Raw genomic sequence first — 21,139 nt, 5'->3', positions numbered from 1 at the left:
TCAATTCTTTTTTCTTACATTTAAGCTTCCCCTTCATTGTGCATCCATACCACACAATTAAGCCCTATGTTGATGTTTCTTTATCCAAGTATCCCAATTACTTATTTTATTTTTTAATAACAATAATTTTAGATTACAAAAACTTTGCACATGAAGTATAGAGATTTCTTTTGTATCCCTCTGCAATTGTAACTATGGTGCTTGCCTAAAGGTAATTTTTACTTTTCATTATTCTGCCTACTCTTAAAAATTTCAAATCAACCATTAGAGACTGTAAAAGTACGAGGAAATGTATGATTAGTATGATTTGTCTAGTTTCAAAACATTTCCCTACATGATACATACTAATTGTCATTCTTGTTAGGTGCCATCGAATCGAATCTGACTCATAGCAACTCTACATGACAGAGTAGAACTGCCCCATAGAGTTTCCTAGGCTGTAATTTTTACAGAAGGACATCTCCAGGTCTTTTCTCCTGCAGAGAAGTTGGTATATTTGAATTGTCAACCTTTCATTTAGAAGCTGAGCACTTAACCATTGAGCCACCTGGGATCCTACTTATTAATTATAAAGGGGGAAATAGTAACTTTGGTTAACTCTCTCAGCTGTTAACTGAAAGGTAGGAGGGTTGAGTCCACCCAGACGTGCCTTGGAAAAAGGGCCTGAGGATTTACTTCCAAAAAAATCAGCCGTTGAAAATTTTATGGAGCACAGTTTTACTCTGACATACATAGGGTCACCATGAGCTGAAATTGATTTGATGGTAACCAACAACAACAAAAAGTAATAAGCTATGGATATTATCTACCTCCTGATATGCTAAACTGAGAAGGCATATGATCATTTTATAATATGCTTATCAACAATGAATAACCTCATTCTAATCATGAGAAAACATCATACAAACTCAAAATGAAGAATATTCTAAAAAATAACCAACCAGTAAGCTTCAAAAATGAAAGACTGTGAGAACTGTCACAGATTGGAGGAAAGTAAGGAGACTGGGACTATGAGATACAATCAGGAAGCCTGAATTGTACACTAGATAGGATAAAGAACTTTAGTAGGATTATTGACAAAATTTTAATAATATTTTCTAGTTTTGGTAATTATGTTATGCTTGTGTAAAGTATTAGGGAAAACTGGATGATTTTTAAAATTTCATTGTTCCTTCTATATTTATTAATTGGAATACTCTTAAAGAATTACTTATTTGTATATTCAAATATTTTTTATTTACATCAGTATGTGTTCATAAAAAATTATTTTATTTTATAGACTATATTCAAGTATTATCATTATTTAACAGCCCTATGAACCACTATAAATATTATTCAATATAGTGCTATAAGATGGGTCCCCTAGGTTGGAAGGCACTACACAATAGCTACAACAATGAACTTAAAAGTACAAAAGATCATGAAAATGGTACAAGACCAGGCAAAGTTTCCTTCTGTTATATGTAAGGTTGCCATGAGTCATAGCCAACTTGAGGGCAACCAACAAGAACGATTTAGTAATAACTCTAAAAAATGTTAATTGTTGTTATAATCACCATGATTACGTGCCCTATAACGAACTACAGTAGTCACTTTCTTAATTTCTAAATATGACAAGATAAGAAATCCTAGCTCTGGTAAATTGAAATCACTTGAAAAAAAACCAAAACCAAACCCCTTGCCGGAGTCGATTCTGACTCACGGTGACACTACAGGACAGAGTGGAGCTGCCCCACAGGATTTCCAAGGAGTGGCTGGTAGATTTAAATGGCCAACCTTTTGGTTAGCAGCCAAACGCTTAACCACTGGTGCCACCAGGGCTCCCAAAGTCACTTGAATGATACAATAGCTTTTAGCATTCCATGTTTAGCTGTTGATAACCTGGGTCTGACATTAATTTCTAAAGCTACAATTGTCTTGCTAAAGATTATCCATAAAAACTGATGGCATGGAAAAGAAAATCAAAAGTTTACAGGACAGTATAGGATAAAAAGCTTTTCAGATTAACTAACAATGAAAAATTCAACACTATACTATAAACATCGAATAACTGAAAACATAATTACTTGAAAAAAGTTCAAAATGATGGTATGGACAAATGCATACGACAGAAATTAAAAAAATAAAGAAAATAGGGGACTTGAAACCTGACAAGGTGTAATCCAGGTCAAAACCATTAAAAGAGAAAATTAAGGCTACTTTTTAATATTAAAGACACAATTCCAAAGCACATGAATGTATTGCAAATATTAATACTCAGGCGTTATCACAGGTTAACAACTTTCACAAAACAAGTCATAGAAGATGAACATTAAAATGGCAGATTTCTAACACAATACTCCCAAATTGAAAGAGGCTGAATATTCAAAAGCTGGCAAGGAGATAGAGGAAATATCATTCTCCTGAAAGGGGAACTCAATATAATTAAAATGTCATTTTTCTTAAATTAATATTAGAGTTTAATTCTATCCCAATAAAAATTACAATTGTTCTTTTCCTCCTCCAGAGATAATTAAGGTTAGTTTAAAATTAATATGGGAAAATAAGCAAGCAGGCATTATAGCCAAGAAGCACCAATACCTTCCAAGTCCTGCCTGAGGATGCAGCTCTGGACCAACCAAGATAAAGTTACACAAACTCCAGGACCATGCATTTCTCCATGACACACACGATAAAACAGGTTATGTTTGCACCAAAATTGTCAAAAGATCCCTAACATGCAAGAAACTCCAGCTGGTTCAAGTTGAAAGGCTGTCACAGCAGTATCCTCAGGCAAGTTGGGTGAGAGAATGTTCCTAGGAAAGGCCAAATGACCACTCATCAGTAAATTAAAGAAAAATAAGTACATTACTGTGTTCTGTGTTATCTATAGATATTCTTCTAACCAAAAAAAAAATTATGAAATACTACTTTATTCCAGAAGTAAAAATATATTAAAAGAAGATATTGTGGACACATGTCGTTCATTGTGGGAAAGAAATGGTCATGTAAAATCTATAAATCAATAAGTATACCTTATTATTAGGTAAAGAAGAAAAAAAAAAGGTTCATCTCAAGCAATCAAAAAACTCATTTTTATTCATAATTATCTGATAACCATAAGGTCTGCAGTTTGAATCCTTGGAAACCCTATGGGACAGTTCTACTCTGCCCTATAGGGTCACTATGAGTTGGAATCGACTCCATGGCAATGCGTTTTATTAGCCAATTAGGAATAGACAATAACTCTCTTAGTCTGATGAAAGGCACCTACCAAAAGCCTTCATCAAGCACCACGCTTTATGTTGAAATATTGAGAGTATCTGCATTAAGCACAAGTCAATGATATGTATTAATGGCAACCTTAATTCAACAGTGCTTTCAACCATTGCAGTTAAACAAGGGAAAAAAAAAAAAGATCTGCACAAATGTGATCTTGAATATATATGTATATATATATATATATGTTTTTTAATTGGCACATGATGTGACTGTCATATAGCCCGCTTCCTAAAATATACAGGTTAGTCATTAGAATGAATAAAAGAGTTTGATAATTTTGTTGGCTACAAAAGCAATATAAAACAGCAATCACAATTTCTATACACTAGCAACAACCAGAAAAGTTAATTTAAAAATATATAATTCAGTTTAGAAAAAGTGCTAAGTTAAGTTTGTAATTGTATCATGAAATTCAAAAAGTACCATATTTTTATGCAAATAACTTGTGCCTTCTATGTTTGTTTGCCAACCAAGCCCTCCCCCATGAGGTATTTTTGTAAGTGCTGCTATGCCAATATATTTTTACATGTTGCTGTAAATCGTTAAGAGCTGCTATGACAATTTTTAGCAGTGCTTATGATTTACAGCAACATGTAAAAATAAATTGGCATAGTGCTGCTTATGCAAATACCTCCCTAGGGGAGGGCACAGTTGGCAAACAAACATAGAAGGGTCGTTATTTGCCTAAAAATATGGTAAACAATGGTATGTGAAGGGAATCACATACAGATAGAGGAACGATAAAAATAAATACGGAAATCCATCTGGCGTTATCTTAAACAGTTAGAAATAGAACTACCATACAACCCAGAAATCCCGCTCCTGGGAATATACCCTAGAGATACAAGAGCCTTCATACAAACAGATATATGCACACCCATGTTTATTGCAGCTCAGTTTACAATAGCAAAAAGTTGGAAGCAACCAAGGTGTCCATCTACGGATGAATGGGTAAATAAATTGTGATATATTCACACAATGGAATACTACGCATCGATAAAGAACAGTGACGAATCTGTGAAACATTTCATAACATGGAGGAACCTGGAAGGCATTATGCTGAGCGAAATTAGTCAGAGGCAAAAGGACAAATATTGTATAAGACCACTATTATAAGATCTTGAGAAATAGTAAACCTGAGAAGAACACATACTTTTGTGGTTACGAGGCGGGGAGGGAGGGAGGGTGGGAGAGGGTTTTTTATTGATTAATCAGTAGATAAGAACTGCTTTAGGTGAAGGGAAAGAGAACACTCAATACATGGAAGGTCAGCTCAATTGGACTGGACCAAAAGCAAAGAAGTTTCCAGGATAAAATGAATGCTTCAAAGGTCAGCGGAGCAAGTGCGGGGGTCTGGGGAACATGGTTTGTGGGGACTTCTATGTCAATTGGCAAAATAATTCTATTATGAAATCATTCTGCATCCCACTTTGAAATGTGGCGTCTGGGGTCTTAAATGCTAACAAGCGGCCATCTAAGATGCATCAATTGGTCTCAACCCACCTGGAGCAAAGGAAAATGAAGAACACCAAGGCCACACGACAACTAAGAGCCCAAGAGACAGAAAGGGCCACATGAACCAGAGACCTACATCATCCTGAGACCAGAAGAACTAGTTGGTGCCCGGCCACAATCGATGACTGCCCTGACAGGGAGCACAGCAGAGGACCCCTGAGGGAGCAGGAGATCAGTGGGATGCAGACCCCAAATTCTCATAAAAAGACCAAACCTAATGGTCTGACTGAGACTGGAGGAATCCCGGCGGCCATGCTCCCCAGACCTTCAGTTGACACAGGACAGGAACCATCCCCGAAGACAACTCATCAGAAATGAAAGGGACTGGTTAGGGGGTGGGAGAGAGACGCTGATGAAGAGTGAGCTAATGATATCAGGTGGACACTCGAGATTGTGTTGGCAACTCTTGTCTGGAGGGGGGATGGGAGGATAGAGAGAGAGGGAAGCCGGCAAAATTGTCAAGAAAGGAGAGACTGAAAGGGCTGACTCAAGAGGGGGAGAGCAAGTGGGAGTAGGGAGTGAGATGTATGTAAACTTATATGTGACAGACTGATTGGATTTGTAAATGTTCACTTGAAGCTTAATAAAAGTTATAAAAAAAAAATAAAATAAAATAAATACGGGACCATTAGCACCAAAATCAAGGTTCTTGTTTTCATTGGAGGAAACTTTCTTCTAAGACACACAACTACTCATAAGTTAGAGGGCATGCAGATGTTCATTTTGTTACTTCTTTCAACTGTACACTTATTTTTTATACACTTTCTATAGATATGAATTTTTCAAAGTTGTATAAAATATTTTAAGTGCAGTGTTGTTGTTAGGTGCTGTCCAGTAAGTTCCAATTCATAGCAGCCCTATGTACAACAGAACAAAGCACTGTCCAGTCCTATACCACCCTCACAATCATTGTTATGCTTGAGCCTATTGTTGCTGCCACTGTGTCAATCCATCTCATTGAGGGTCTTCCTCTTTTTCGCTGACCTTCTACTTTATCAAGCATGATGTCCTCCAGGGACTGATCCTTCCTGACAACATGTCCAACATATGTGAAACGAAGTCTTGCCATCCTCGCTTCTGTAAGGAGTATTCTGGTTGCAAATCTTTCAAAACAGATTTGTGCATTCTTTTGGCAGTCAATGGTGTATTCAATATTCTTCGCCAACACCATAATTCAAAGGCGTCTAGTCTTCTTTGGTCTTCCCTATTCGTTGTCCAGCTTTCACATGCATACGAGGTGATTGAAAACATTATGGCTTCGGTCAGGTGAACATTAGTCTTCAAGGTGACATCTTCACTTTTTAACATTTTAAAGAGGTCTTTTGCAGCAGATTTGCCCAATACAATATGTCCTTTAATTTCTTAACTGCTATTTCCATGGGCATTGATTTTGGATCCAAGTAAAATGAAATCCTTGAAAACTTCAACTTTTTTCTCCATTTATCTTGATGTTGCTGTGTATGCCAGATAGATACTGAGGTTTTCCAATAGAAGCATTGCTTCACAGAACTAAAACTAAGAATTTTTTAAATGAGTTCCTGTGAACATTTGTTCTGTAAAATAATCCATCTACAGGAAAACAACTCAATCAATATTTTTAGTGCCTAATATGATGTTTTGCTTGTTAATTTATGTTTCTGGATAGTTTCCAAAGACAGGCAGCGTGGAAGCCGACTTGACAGATTCAGATGTCAGTGAGGTATGTAAAATTTGCAAAACTACACCACTCTTTAGCAGAAAATTCAAGCAAGTAAAACAGGTGGAATACGTATAAGTCACTGAAATAAAAAAAGCTAATATTTTAATTACTCACTTTAACATTTTCTACTTAGCTTTTCTAGTTTCTATATAATACTCTCCCAAGAAGTGTCAACTGTCCTAGCAACTTTTTCAGTGACTAGCTATATGCAGAGCCCATATAGGATTTTTTTTTAACTTTCATTGTAGAGTTATGAAAGCAGAAAGATGCCAAATTCAATAGGAATGATATAAAATTGAGAGTAATAAACAGTGGTTCTCAAAATTTGTGGAGCAACTTTCAGGTAAGGTAAATAATGTACCAAATTCAACCTCATTGTTAAACCACATTTTATTTTAGCTTATTACTGGTGCCAGGCAAATTATTTCACCCTTAAAACAAACAATACACTCTACTTACCAAATAAAAACCCAAAACACCAAACCAAACCCAGTGCCATCAACTCGATTCCGACTCATAGTAACCTTATTAAAACCCAGGTACTGGCTTACTTGTGATATATCTGGCAGGAAAATGTGGGAAGCTTCAAAAGAAGATGGAAGGAATACACAGAGTCATTATGCCAAAAAGAATTAGTCTATGTTCAACCATTTTAAGAGGTGGCATATGATCAAGACTTGATGGTAATGAAGGAAAAAGTCCAAGCTGCGCTGAAGGCATTAGCAAAAAAAAAAAAAAAAAAAAGTCTCCAGAAATTGATAGAATATCAATTGAGATGTTTCCTTTCAACAAATGGGTGCAGTGCTGGAACTGCTCATTCATCTATGCCAAGAAATTTGGAACTGGTGGAAAAGATAATTTGCCAGCTCCACTAACTGGGGGAGCTCAGAACAGAAGCGGCTCCTGTCCAGGCATAGATGGTCTGTGGACTTTGAGTACCTTGCCCTTCTGCATGGACCTGTGTGGGCCTATTTCAGAGAATAGACCCTTACTGGCAGACTCCGACCATTTCAGCTTTGTGGCAGAGAGGTGAGTGTTTGATGTTTGACATTGCTTTGCCTATTAAACAGGGTCCTCACCTACCTACATCAGGGGCATAAGGACTGATGGCTCCACTTAGGTCACCCAACCAACAGTTACAGGGGTCCAAGGATAACTGGTACCTCCCAGTCCTTACAGCCTAAGACATTGGGTGCCCATGGTCCATCTGCAGAACCCACAACCTGTACCCTGTAGGGAACAGGGACTTGCTTTCCTCAGAGACCCATGGGGGATGATTCTCAGTCCCTTGCCTTGTTCAGAGTGTGACCCTGTGCTGCAAGCAGATACTGGTACCTACACCAATCACCCCTGCCCCTCTAAGACTATAGGACAGAGCATGTACCACACACTTGATGGTCGGCTACCTGGACACCTGAGCTGAATTCAAACAAGAAAAGTGAATGGACTCCTAGGCTGATATATCTGATAATATCTCTAGCCATCTGGGGACAGGACAACAGAGCTCCAAAGGCTAAAATTATCAAGCTAGCTCACTCAAGCAACCCATTTTGGCGTATCAGAACAAAACAAAGCAAGAAGCTACAACACAGTAAGCAAACATATAATAAAATAATACAATAATTTATAGATGGATCAGAGACAACAGTCAATATTAAGTCACATAAAAAAACAGACTATGATTGCCTCAACAAGCATTCAAAACAAAGAATCAAGGGATCTTCTAGATGAAAGTGCCTTCCTGGAACTACCAGAGGCAGAATACAAAAGTTTAATATACAGAACCCTTCAAGATATCTGGAAGGAAATGAGTCAATATGCAGAACAATCCAAGGAACACATAAATAAAGCAATAGAAGAAATTAAAAAGATTATTCAGGAACATAATGAAAAATTTAATAAGCTGGAAAAATCCATAGACAGCAATCAGAAATTAGGAAGATTAACAATAAAAATACAGAAGTAGACAACTCAATAGAAAGTCAGAGGAGCAAAATTGAGTGAGTGGAAGGCAGCCTTTCTGAACTTGAAGATGAAGCACTTGGCACTAATATATTTGAAGAAAAATCAGATAAAAGGATAAAAAAGAGTGAAGAAATCTTAAGAATCACGTGGGACTCTATCAAGAGAAATAACCTACGAGTGACTGGAGTACCAGGACAGGGAGGGATAACAGGAAATACAGACAGAATTGTTGAAGATTTGTTGGCAGAAAATTTCCCTGATATTGTGAAAGATGAGAAGATATCTATCCAAGTATCTATCCAAGATTCTCATCGAACCCCACATGAGGTAGATTTTAAAAGAAAGTCACCAAGACATATTATAATCAAATTTGCCAAAGTCAAAGATAAAGAGAGATTTTAAGAGGAGCTAGGGATTTTTTTTTTAGGGATAAACGAAAAGTCACCTACAAAGGAAAGTCAATAAAAATAAACTCAGATTACTCAGCAGAAACCATGCAGATAAGAATGAAATGGCATGACTTATATAAAAAATTGAAGGAAAAAAATTGCCAGCCAAGAATCATATATACAGCAAAACTGTCTCTAAAATGTGAAGGTGAAATTAGGACATTTCCAGATAAACAGAAGTTTAGGGAATTCGTTAAAAAAAAAAAAATTACAAGAATTACTAAAGGGAGTTCTCTGGTTAGAAGATCAATAATAACAAGTATCAACCCAAGACTAGAACACTGGGCAGAGCAATCAGAAGTCAAGCCAGAGAAGGAAATCAGAAAAATAAATCAAGATAAAAAAACACTCAAAAGAGGGAAACAGCAATGTTATTGTGTAAAAGAAGACAACGTTAAAACAATAAAGAGGGACTAAGGAATGTAGTTATACATCTTCCATATCGAGAGGAACATAAGATGATACAAAGAAATAAAAGTTAGGTTTAAACTTAGAAACACAGGGATAAATAATTAGGTAACCTCAAAGGAGATAAACTATTCTACACATCAAAATAAAATACAAGAAAAAACTAGAGACTCTGCAGAAACAAAATCAACAACAACAAATATGAGGAAATTACAAAATATGATCTACTCAGCACATTAAGTGGGAAAAAGAAACTGTCAACAACACACAAAAATAGACATCAAAATGGCAGCACTGAATTCATACTTATCCATAATTATGCTGAATGTAAATGGATTAAATGCACAAATAAAGAGACAGAGAGTGGCAGAATCGATTAAAAAACATGATACATCTATATGCTGTCTACAAGACACGCACCTTAGACTTAGAGACAAAAACAAACTAAAACTCAAAGGATAGGAAAAAATACATCAAGCATACAACAATCAAAAAACAGCAGGAGTGACAATATTAATTTGTGACAAAATAGTCCTTAAAGATAAATCCATCATAAAGAATAAAGAAGGACACTATATAATGATTAAAGGGACAATATACCAAGGAGATATAACTATATAAAAAATTTATGCACCAAATGATAGGGCTGCAAGATACATCAAAAAAAAAAAAAAAAACTATCAGCTTGGAAAAGTGAGATAGAGAGCTCCACAATAATAGTGACTTCAACACACCACTTTCGGTGAAGGACAGGACATCCAGAAAGAAACTCAATAAAAAACTAAATGCCACAATAAACCAACTTGACTTCATAGACATATACAGAACACTCCACCCAACAGTAGCCAAGTATACTTTCTTTTCTAGTGCACATGGAACGTTCTCTAGAATAGACCACATATTAGGTCATAAAGTAGCCTTAGCAGAATCCAAAACATTGAAATATTACAAAGCATCATCTCTGACCATAAGGCCATAAAAGTGGAAATCAATTACAGGAAAAGCAGGGAAAAGAAATCAAACACTTGGAAACTGAACAATATCCTGCTCAAAAAAGACTGTATTATAGGAGCCATTAAGGATGGAATAAAGAAATTCATAGAATCCAATGAGAATAAAAACACTTACTATCAGAACCTTTGGGATGCAGTGAAAGCAGTGCTCAGAGGTCTATTTATATCAAAAAATGCACACATCCAAGAAGAAGAAAGGGCCAAAATCAAAGAATTATCCCTACAACTTGAACAAATACAAAGAGAGCAAAAAAAAGAAACCCTCGGGCAACAGAAGAAAACAAATAACAAAAATCAGAAAACAGAAAAACAATTGAAAGAATTTACAAGACCAAAAGCTGGTTCTTTGAAAAAACCAACAAAATTGATAAACCATCGGCCAAACTGACAAAAGAAACACAGGAGAGAAAGCAAATAACCCGAATAAGAAATGAGATGGGCGCTATTATAAGAGACCAAACTGAAATTAAAAGAATCATATTACTATGAAAAATTGTACTCTAACCAATTTGAGAACCTAGAAGAAATGGATGAATTCCTGGAAACACAATACCTAACTAAACTAACACAAACAGGGGTAGAACAACTAAATAAACCATAACAAAGAAGAGATTGAAAAGGTAATCAAAAAACTCCCAACAAAAAAAGCCCTGGCCCAGACAGTTTCAGTGCAGAGTTCTACCAAACTTTCCGAGAAGAGTTAACACCACTTCTACTAAAGATATTTCAGAGCATAGAAAAGGACGGAACACTCCCAAAAGCATTTTATGAAGCCAGCATATCCCTGATACCAAAACCACGTAAAGATACCACAATTAAAAAAAAAAAAATTACGAACCTGTATCCCTCATCAACTTGGATGCAAAAATCTTCAACAAAATTCTAGCCAATAGATTTCAACAACATATCAAAAAATAATTCTCCATGACCAAGTGGGATTCATACCAGGTATGCAGGGATGGTTCGACATTAGAAAAACAATAATGTAATACATCATATAAATAAAACAAAAAACAAGAATCACCTGATTTTATCAATTGATGCAGAAAAGGCATTTGACAAAGTTCAACATCGATTCATAATAAAAACTCTCAGCAAAATAGGAATAGAAGGAAAATTCCTCAACATAAAAAAGAACATTTATACAAAACCAATAGGCAACATCATCCTAAATGGAAAGAGCCTGAAAGCATTCCCCTTGAGATCAGGAACCAGAAAATGATGCTCTTTATCACCACTCTTACTCAACATTGTGCTGGAGGTCCTATCCAGAGCAATTAGGCTAGATGAAGAAATAAAGGGTATTCAGATTGATAAGGAAAAAGTAAAAGTATCTCTATTTGCAGATGACATGATCTTATACACAGAAAACCCTAAGGAATCCTCAAGAAAATTACTGAAACTAATAGAAGAGTTCAGAAGAGTATCAGGATGCAAGATAAAAATAAAAAATCAGTTGGATTACTCTACTCCAACAAAAAGAACATCAAAGAGGAAATCACCAAATCAATACCATTTACAGTAGCTCCCAAGAAGATAAAATACTTACGAATAAATATTACCAGAGATGTAAAATACAAAGGAAACTTCAAACAACTTCTGCAAGGAATGAAAAAAAGACCTACATAAATGGAAAAACATACCTTGCTCATGGATACGAAGACTTAATATTATAAAAATGTCTATTCTACCAAAAGCAATCAATAGATTTGATGTAATTCCAATGCAAATTCCAATGACATTTTTTAATGAGGTGGAGAAAGAAATCACCAACTTCGTATGGAAGGGAAAGAGGCCCTGGATAAGTAAAGCATTACTTAAAAAGAAGAACAAAGTGGGAGGCCTTACTCTACCTGATTTTAGAACCTATTACAGCACCATAGTAGTTAAAACAGCCTGGTACTGGTACAACAACAGAAACATAGACCAATGGAACAGAATTGAGAATCCAGACAGAAATCCATTCACATATGAGCAGCTGATGTTTGACAAAGGCCCCAAAGCAGTTAAATGGGGGAAAGGACAGTCTTTTTAACAAACGGTGCTGGCATAACTGGATATCCATCTGCAAAAAAATGAAACAAGCCTCATGCCTCACACCACGCACAAAAACAAACTCAAAATGGATCAAAGACCTAAATATAAAATCTAAAACAATAAAGATCATGGAAGAACATAGGGACATTAGGAGCCCTAATACATGTCATAAACAGTATACAAAACATTATAAAGAATGTAGAAGAAAAACTAAATAACTGGGAGCTCCTAAAAATCAAACACCTATGCTCATCCAAAGACTTCACCAAAAGAGTCAAAAGATTACCTGCAGACTGAGAAAAAGTTTTTAGCTATGACAGTTCTGATCAGTGCCTGATCTCTAAAATCTATGTGATACTGCAAAAACTCAACTACAAAAAGACAAATAACCCAATTAAAAAATGGGCAAAAGATACAAACAGACACTTCACTGAAGAAGACATTAGGATAGCATTCAGATACATGAGGAAATGCTCACAATCATTAGCCATTACCCAGTGCTAACCCAGTGCTGTCGAAATGTAAATAAAAACTACAGTGAGATTCCATCTCACTCCAACAAGGCTGGCATTAATTCAAAAAAACCCAAAATAATAAATGTTGGAGAGGTTGTGGAGAGATTGGAACACTTATACAGTGCTGGTGAGGATGTAAAATGGTACTACCACTTTGGAAATCGGTTTGATGCTTCCTTAAAAAGCTAGAAATAGAACTACCATACCATCCAGTAATCACACTCCTTGGAATATACCCTAGAGAAATAAGAGCCTGTACACGAACAGATATATGCACACCCATGTTTATTGCAGCACTGTTTACGATAGAAAAAAGATGGAAGCAACCAAGGTGCCCATCAACAGATGAGTGGATAAATACATCATGGTATATTCACACAATGGAATTCTGTGCATCGATAAAGAACAGTGATGAATCTTTGAAACATTTCATAACATGGACGAATCTGGAAGGCATTATGCTGAGTGAAATTAGTCAGTTGCAAAAGGCCAAATATTGTATAAGACCACTATTATAAGAACTCGAAAAATAGTTTAAACAGATAAGAAAATATTCTTTGATGGTTCCGAGAGGTGGAGGGAGGGAGGATGAGAGGGGAGTATTCACTAATTAGATAATAGATAAGAACTACTTTAGGTGACAGGAAAGACAACACACAATACAAGCTAGGTCATCACAACTGGACTAAACCAAAAGAAAATAAGTTTCCTGAATAAACTGAATGCTTTGAAGGCCAGTGTGGCAGGGGCTGGGGTTTGAGGGCCATCATTTCAGGGGACATCTCAGTCAATTGGCATAATAAAATCTATTAAGAAAACATTTTGTATCCTACTTTGGAGAGTGGTGTCTTGGTCTTAAACACTAGCAAGCGGCCATCTAAGATGCATCAATTGGTCTCAACTCACCTGGACCAAAGGAGCATGAAGAATACCAAGGATCCAAGGTAATTACGAGCCCAAAAGACAGAAAGGGCCACATAAACCAGAGACTACATCATCCTGAGACCGGAAGAACTAGATGGTGCCTGGCTACAACCGATGACTGCCCTGACAGGGGACACAACAGAGTATCCCTGAGGGAGCAGGAGAGCAGTGGGATGCAGACCCCAAATTCTTGTCAAAAGACCAGATTTTATGGTCTGACCGAGACTAGAAGGACCCCAGTAGTCATGGTCCCCAGACCTTCTCTTGGCCCAGGACAGGAACCATTCCCAAAGCCAACTCTTCAGACAGGGATTGGACTGGACAATGGGATGGAGAGGGTTGGTGGTGAGGAGTGAGTTTCTTGGATGAGGGAGACACTTGAGACTATGTTCGCATCTCCTATCTGGAGGGGGGATGAGAGGGTAAAGGGTATTAGAAGCTGGCAAAATGGACATGAAAAGGGAGAGTGGAGGGAGGTAGTGGGCTGTCTCATTAAGGGAAGAGCAGGAGTATGTAGCAAGGTGTATATAAGTTTTTGTCTGAGAGCCTGACTTGACTTGTAAACTTTCGCTTAAAAAACAATAAAAATTAAAAAAAAAAAGTGTTGAAAAGCAAGATGTCACCTTGAAGACTAAGGTGCACCTGACCCAAGCCATGTTATTTTCAGTTGCATCATATGTATGTGAAAGTTGGACAGTGAATAAAAGAGACGGAAGAAGAATTGATGCCTTCGAATAGTGGTGTTGGCGAAGAATATTGACTATACCATGGGCTGCCAAAAGAACGAACAAATCTGTCTTGGAAGAAGTACAGCCAGAATGGCCCTTAGAAGCAAGGATGGCAAAGCTTCATCTTACATACTTTGTGCATGTTGTCAGGAGGGATCAGTCCCTGGAGAAGAACATCGTGCTTGGTAAATTAGAGGGCCAGCGGAAAAGAGGAAGATCCTCAACAAGGTGGATTGACACAGTAGCTGCAACAATGGTCTCAAGCATAACAATGATTTTAAGAACAGCGCAGGACTGGGCAGTGTTTCGTTCTGTTGTGTATGGGGTAGCTATGAGTTGGAACTGATTCAATGGCACCTAACAACAACAACAACAACCACCTATCTGACAAAACAATACATATTTCATTGGATTGACACATATTGGTAGTTTTACATTTTGTTTTATTTTGATAGCAATTTTTAAGTATCAGGGAACCAGGCAGAAATAGATGACTGTACATAAAGATTAACTATGGCAAAAATTTTCTTGCTGTCTCCCAAATGGTTACTGATAACCAGTTAATTACTATAACTTGTAGAGTTTTGTATAGAAGAAAGATTTTAAAAAATGTCATTTACCTAGACTTTTTTTAAAACCTTCTATGATCCTTTTGATAACTAGTTGAGTGTAAAAAGCAGAATCTCTTACCTAGAGCTTCACTATAAAACTCGTCCCAAAACCGAGTGTCATACTGCTGGAGCCAGAAGTCAAACAGAAATGAGAACATTACATTTTTCAACCTTTCCAGAAAGGTCATTCTGTCTGTTAGTCCCAGCATGGGAACAGGTACATAGGAAAGTGGAGATGGAAGTTTTGCACAAAATTTCTCCATTGAGCCACCCACCGAAAGCCTTAGTGTGTACACGAAAGGGACTGCAAGCAACTGAGCTACCAGCTCTCCACAGGGCAGCACTGGATCTATAAGCACTACATCGTATTTGGCCTCCTCGAGCTTCTTCATGAGTGTCTCATTGTAGATCACACTCTGACACAGAAGTTTCATATATGTAGTTGATTGAAGAAAAAATTTCTGCATTTTTATTGCTGATTGCCAGTATGGCAAGTTTGGCATGACATTAACAGCTAATTCCAAAAAGTCATTTAGAGCATTAGTAGCATCTTCTTTGTCTGTTGCAACAGGGACCACTTCGAAGTTCATTGTAGAAGGTTTCATGTAATCAATGAAAAAAAAGTTTGAAGAAGCCAACACCATCACCTCATGCCCCTTCTCTGTGAGTTCCTCCAGAATAATCTTTATGTTGAGCCAATGACTCATGTCACAGGGCCACACCAGGACCTTCCCGCAGTTTCCACAGCCAGCCCAGCACAGCTGCAGCAGCAGAAGTGCTGAAACCCACTTCTCAGACACCATGACAGCACCTGCCTCACACACTGCTCTGCAGTGGTTTGAGTGTTTGCCAGGCATGGAGTAGAAATGGCAAGTTAAACAAAGAACAAGTTAAACATTAATTTTCAGAGATAAGAAAACACATTTTTTCACAAAGACCTTTGTCACTGTTGTTGACTGGGCATAGAATTATGTGATATTTGTTGGGAAGTGTGAATAAATATTTTTAAATTATGAGGGAAATGGTTCCTACATTCCAGGAGTTCTGGTTTAAATATGTTTTTAAAAAGATATTTTTAATTTGACAATTTCTACATACGTAGATGAAACCACTGAAGTTAATTAAGTCAGTAAATAGTATGATATATTTTTTATCTTAATGTATACAGTGATTGATAATTTGGTAAAAGATAAATGTATAGTTCTTACCATCAGATTGTTTACACAGCGGTATATTAATGACATGTGCTTCACATGAAAATAGGATGAATATTCTAGGTATCATACAAAAAAATAGCATTTTAGGACAAAAGAAAGCTGTTACACTCCCAAGTGATGGGAATTAGAAAACTATCCTTGAATGAAGGCAGCATTTGAGCTGAGTCTAAAAGCAAAAGCAACAGCAGGAGGGTACTGAAGGTAAATGTAAGAACATGAGAAAAAGAATGGTGAGAGGAGACCACAGTCATGTAAGTGGGCAGTTTTCAGTTCAATATGTATGTAGCATAGACACAGGAACAGCACATAAAAGAAAAATATTAGTTAAAATAGGAAGCTTTGGAGAACCTTGAATGGGTTCTCTGTACAATTTTAATCTCCATAAATAGATATCCATACAAGGTTTCAAACTATGCTCAGAAGATGATCATATTTGTCCTTTAGTAAAACTAAGCTGGTGTCTAAATCGGAATTGAATTGTAGAGAAAAGAGAGTAAAAGTAGGGCAATGAGTTAAAAATGTATATTAGGAAGGGAGGATTTGACAAGAGTATCAGCAAGAATACAATGTTGGTTCCTGAATGAAAAATGCAGAATAAAAATTCTTACGACTGATGAGAAATCAGAGATGTTAAATAGTTAAAAAAACAAAGGAAGTGTTTTAGTTTCTAGTTTGAGTAACCAGAGCATGATAATAACTGTAGCTAAGACATGAAACACAAAAGGAGGAGCAGCAATGGACAGATTTCCTTTTTTTTTTTTTTAACTTGCAGTGATTGGACACATCTCTGGAGATAGCTATTTGGTCCGATGAGCATTTTGATTCTAGGGGCTATTACTAACAGTATAGATTTCCTGATTTCTTTTTCCTCATTCTCTTTATTGGTGTTTAGGAATCCCACTGATTTTTGTATGTTTATCTTGTATCCTGCTAATCTGCTGAATCTTTCTATTAGTTCCAGTAGTTTTCTCATGGAGTCTTTTGGATTCTCTTAGTATCATATCATCCGCAAATAGGGACAGCTTAACTTCTTCATTATCAATTTGGATGCCCTTTGTTTCTGTTTCTTGGCTTATTGCTCTAGCTAAGACTTCCAACACAATGTTAAATAGGAGTGGTGACAAAAGGCATCCTTATCTTGTACCTGTTCTCAAGTGGAATGTTTTCAGCCTCTGTCCATTGAGAACGATGTTGGCTGTTGGTTTTGCACAGATGCCCTTTATTATGTTGAGAAATGTTCTTCTATACCTATTTTATGGAGAGTTTTTATCAGGAATGGGTGTTGGACTTTGTCCAATGCCTTTTCTGCGTCTACAGAAATGATCATGTGATTCTTTTATTTATGTGGTAGATTACGTTGATTGATTCTCTAGTGTTGAACCATCCTTGCATACCTGGTATGAATCCTACTTGCTCATGGTGTATTATTTTTTTGATATGATGCTGAATTCCATTGGTTAGAATTTTGTTGAAAATTTTTGCATCTATATTCATGTGTGATATTGGTCTGTAATTTTTTTGTGGTGTCTTTGCCTGGTTTTGGTATCAGGCTTATGCTGGCTTCATAGAATGAATTTGGAAGTATCACTTCCTTCTCTATGTTCTGAAATAGTTTGAGTGGTACTGGTATAAGCTCTTCCCTGAATGTTTGGTAGAATTCTCCAGTGAAGCCATCTGGGCCAGGGCTTTTTTTGTTGGGAGTTTTTTGTTTTGTTTTGTTTTAATTACTTTTCAGTCTCTTCTCTTGTTATGGGTCAGTTCAGATTTTCAACATTATTTTGTGTTATTTTGGGTGGGTAGTGTGTCTCTAGAAATTTGTCTGTTTGTTCTAGGTTTTCAAATTTGTCAGACTATAGTCTTTTATAACACTCTGTTATGATCCTTATTTGGGTTATTTGGGTTCTCTCCTGTTTATTTATTTTTTTTTTTCCCTCAGTTTGGCTGGTGGTTTGTCATTTTGTTGATCCTTGCAAAGAACCAACTTTTGGTTTTTGTTGATTCTTCCTATTGCTTTTCTATTCTCTATTTCATTGATGTCTGCTTTGATCTTTATTATTTCCTTTCTTCTGGCAGCTATGGGCTCCTTTTGCTGTTCTCTATTTGTTCAAGTTGAGTAATTAATGTTTTGATTTTGTCCCTTTCTTCTTTTTTGATGTGTGCATGTATTGCTATAAATTGACCTCCGAGGACAGCCTTTGCTGTGTCCCAGTGGTTTTGGTATGATGTGTTTTCATTCTCGTTTGATTCCAGTAAATTTTTGATTCCATCTTTGATTTCTTCTGTTACCCATTGGTTTTTAAACAGGATGTTATTCTGTTTCCATGTAACTGATTTTTTTTTCCTTACTCTTCCTGCTGTTAATTTCTACTTTGATAGTACTGTTGTCAGAGAAAATACTTTGTATTATCTCAATGTTTTGAATTTTGTTGAGGGTTGTTCTGTGGCCTAAGATGTGGTCTATTCTGGAGAATACTCCATGTGCATTGAAAAAGAATGTGTACTTTGCAGCTGTTGGGTGGAGTGTTCTATATATGTCTATGAGGTCAAGTTGGCTGATTGTATATATAGCTCTTCTGTATATTTGTTGAGTTTCTCTCTAGATGTTCTGTCCTTTTCTGAGAGTGGTGTGTTGAAGTCTCCCACTATTAATGTGTAACTGTCAATTTCTCTTTTCAGTGCTGTTAGAGTTTGTTTTATGTATTTTGGAGCCCTGTCATCGGGTGTGTAGATGTTTATTATGGTTAAGTCTTCATGATGAATTGTCCCTTTAATCATTATATAGTGCCCTTCTTTTTCTGTTATGGTGGATTTTGTTTTAAAGTCTGTTTTATCCGAGATTAGTATTGCCACTCCTGCTTTTTTTGGTAGTTATTTGCTTGATATATTTTTTTCCATCCTTTAATTTTTAGGAAATTTATGTCTTTGTTTCTAAGGTGTGTCTCTTGTAGGCAACATATTGATGGATCCTGTTTTTTTTTTTTTATGCATTCTGTCACTCTGTGTCTCTTTATGGGTGGATTTAGGCCATTTGCATTCAGTGTAATTATTGATAGGTGTGAGTTTGTTGTTGTCATTTTGCAGTGCTTTTTTTGTACCTCTTTCTCTCCTTTGCTGCATTCTTCTTGTTTGTGGATTTTCCATTTCTTTTTTTAGATTTTGTTTTTATTGAGACAGTTTTTCTTTTTTATTTTGATGAGTAGGTTTGTTAACTTTCTTTGTGGTTACCTTGAAATTTACCAGTCTATTATTATTATTACTTGGTATCGCCTTGCTTTCTTCTCCATTAGGGAGTTCTATATCTGTAGCATTTCTTCCCTATTTTTTTTGTTCTGATGCTGTTGTCATTCACAGATTAACCTCTCTGGTTCCCTGTTGCAATTGTTTTGGTTTTGGATAGTCCTTGAGAGTTCATTTCCTAGGTTGGTATCTGGCTGGTACAATCTTGTGGCCTAGATTCAGGCTGTGGTCTGATGTTGTTTGTTCTCAGATCAAAGGCCTCCACTTAATAATTCTTATAAGTTTGGTTTGGTTTTTACATATTCCCTTAATTTATGTTTATCTAGAAATGTCCTAATATCACCATCATATATGAATGAAAGTTTTGCAGGATATATTATTCCTGATTGGCAATTTTCTTCTTTCAAGATTTTATATATGTCATCCCTTTGCCTTCTTGCCTGCATGGTTTCTGCTGAATAATCAGAGCTCAGTCTTATTGTTTCTCCTCTGTACGTGACTTTGTTTTTTTCAAGCTGCTGTCAGGGTTTTTTCTTTACCTTTGGTTTTAGTGAGTGTGATTAGGATATGCCTTGGTGTTTTTCTTTTGAGGTCTATCCTATATGGGGTTCGTTGAGATTCTTGGATGGTCAGCTTTTTATCATTCATGATATTAGGGCAGTTTTCTGTCAGCAGTTCTTCAATGATCCTCTGTGTTTTCCATTTTCTCTCCCTGTTCTAGAACTCCAATCATTCACAAATTTTTGCTTTTTATTATATCCCACATAATTCTTAGGGGTTCCTAATTTTTCTTCTTTCTTTTTTCTGATATTTTCTCAAACAGAGTGTTTTCAAATGTTTGTCTTCAATTTCACAGATTCCATCTTCCGTGATTTCAAACCTGCTCCTCAGCCCTTTTATGACACTGTCCGTTTCTGAAATCTTGTTGTTTATCTTTTGAATTTCTAATTGTTGTTTTTGTATGATTTCTAGCTGTGAATTTATTTTGGTGTTTTCTTTCTGTATTACTTTCCTGAATTGTTTGATTTTTTGGTCTGTATTTTCCATGAATTTGTCTGCTTTTTCCAAAAAATTGTCTATATTTTCCTCATTTTTGTCTGTTTTTGTTTCAACTCTTGGATTGCTTTGAATATTAAAGGTTTGAATTCCCTGTCAGGTAGTTCTAGTGCCTTTTGTTCTACTGGAAAGTCATCTGGTGTTTTATTTCGGGCATCTACTGGAATCAATCTGTCCTGTGTTTTTATATGTTTTCATATTGTTTGCTATCTTCGGGACAGTCAGTATTTTCTTTGTTTCCTGATTGTAGATTTATCTGTTTCATCCTGCTTTTTTGTTTTATTTGGTTATGTCTGAGCAGACAGGCTGTGCATTCTTTGTTGTTTGCTATCTTTTCATTTCCTTGTCCAATGGGCAGGGCCAGTCATTCAGCTGTGGTGCAGCAGGGCAGGTACAGCTGGGTTGTTTGCGGCACATACTAGTGCCAACAGGGCAGGCCAGGAATCAGTCCTGGGCAGGTTCCAGTAGGCCATGCCTGTGCTGCTCGGGGGTGTGATGTTCAGG

At 36.5% G+C, this 21,139-nt stretch overlaps 1 protein-coding gene across 5 annotated transcripts in view; it reads right to left on the bottom strand.

Moving 5' to 3' along the window:
* LOC100669866 (UDP-glucuronosyltransferase 2A2) overlaps positions 1-21,139 on the bottom strand; it is a 103,675-nt gene that overhangs the window by 65,608 nt on the left and 16,928 nt on the right. The window contains exon 1 of one of the 5 annotated variants that reach the window (XM_064285734.1): positions 15,205-16,000. The exons of the other annotated variants lie outside the window; for them this stretch is intronic. Coding sequence (XP_064141804.1) covers positions 15,205-15,982 — 778 coding nt within the window. The 5' untranslated portion in view covers positions 15,983-16,000. Of the gene's footprint in view, positions 1-15,204; positions 16,001-21,139 lie in introns of those variants that run through there. 5 annotated transcript variants of the gene reach the window in all.

The sequence above is a fragment of the Loxodonta africana genome, chromosome 5 (genome assembly GCF_030014295.1).
Source record: "Loxodonta africana isolate mLoxAfr1 chromosome 5, mLoxAfr1.hap2, whole genome shotgun sequence".
NCBI classification, from domain to species: domain Eukaryota; kingdom Metazoa; phylum Chordata; class Mammalia; order Proboscidea; family Elephantidae; genus Loxodonta; species Loxodonta africana.
This window is presented reverse-complemented; position numbering and strand designations above follow the sequence as displayed.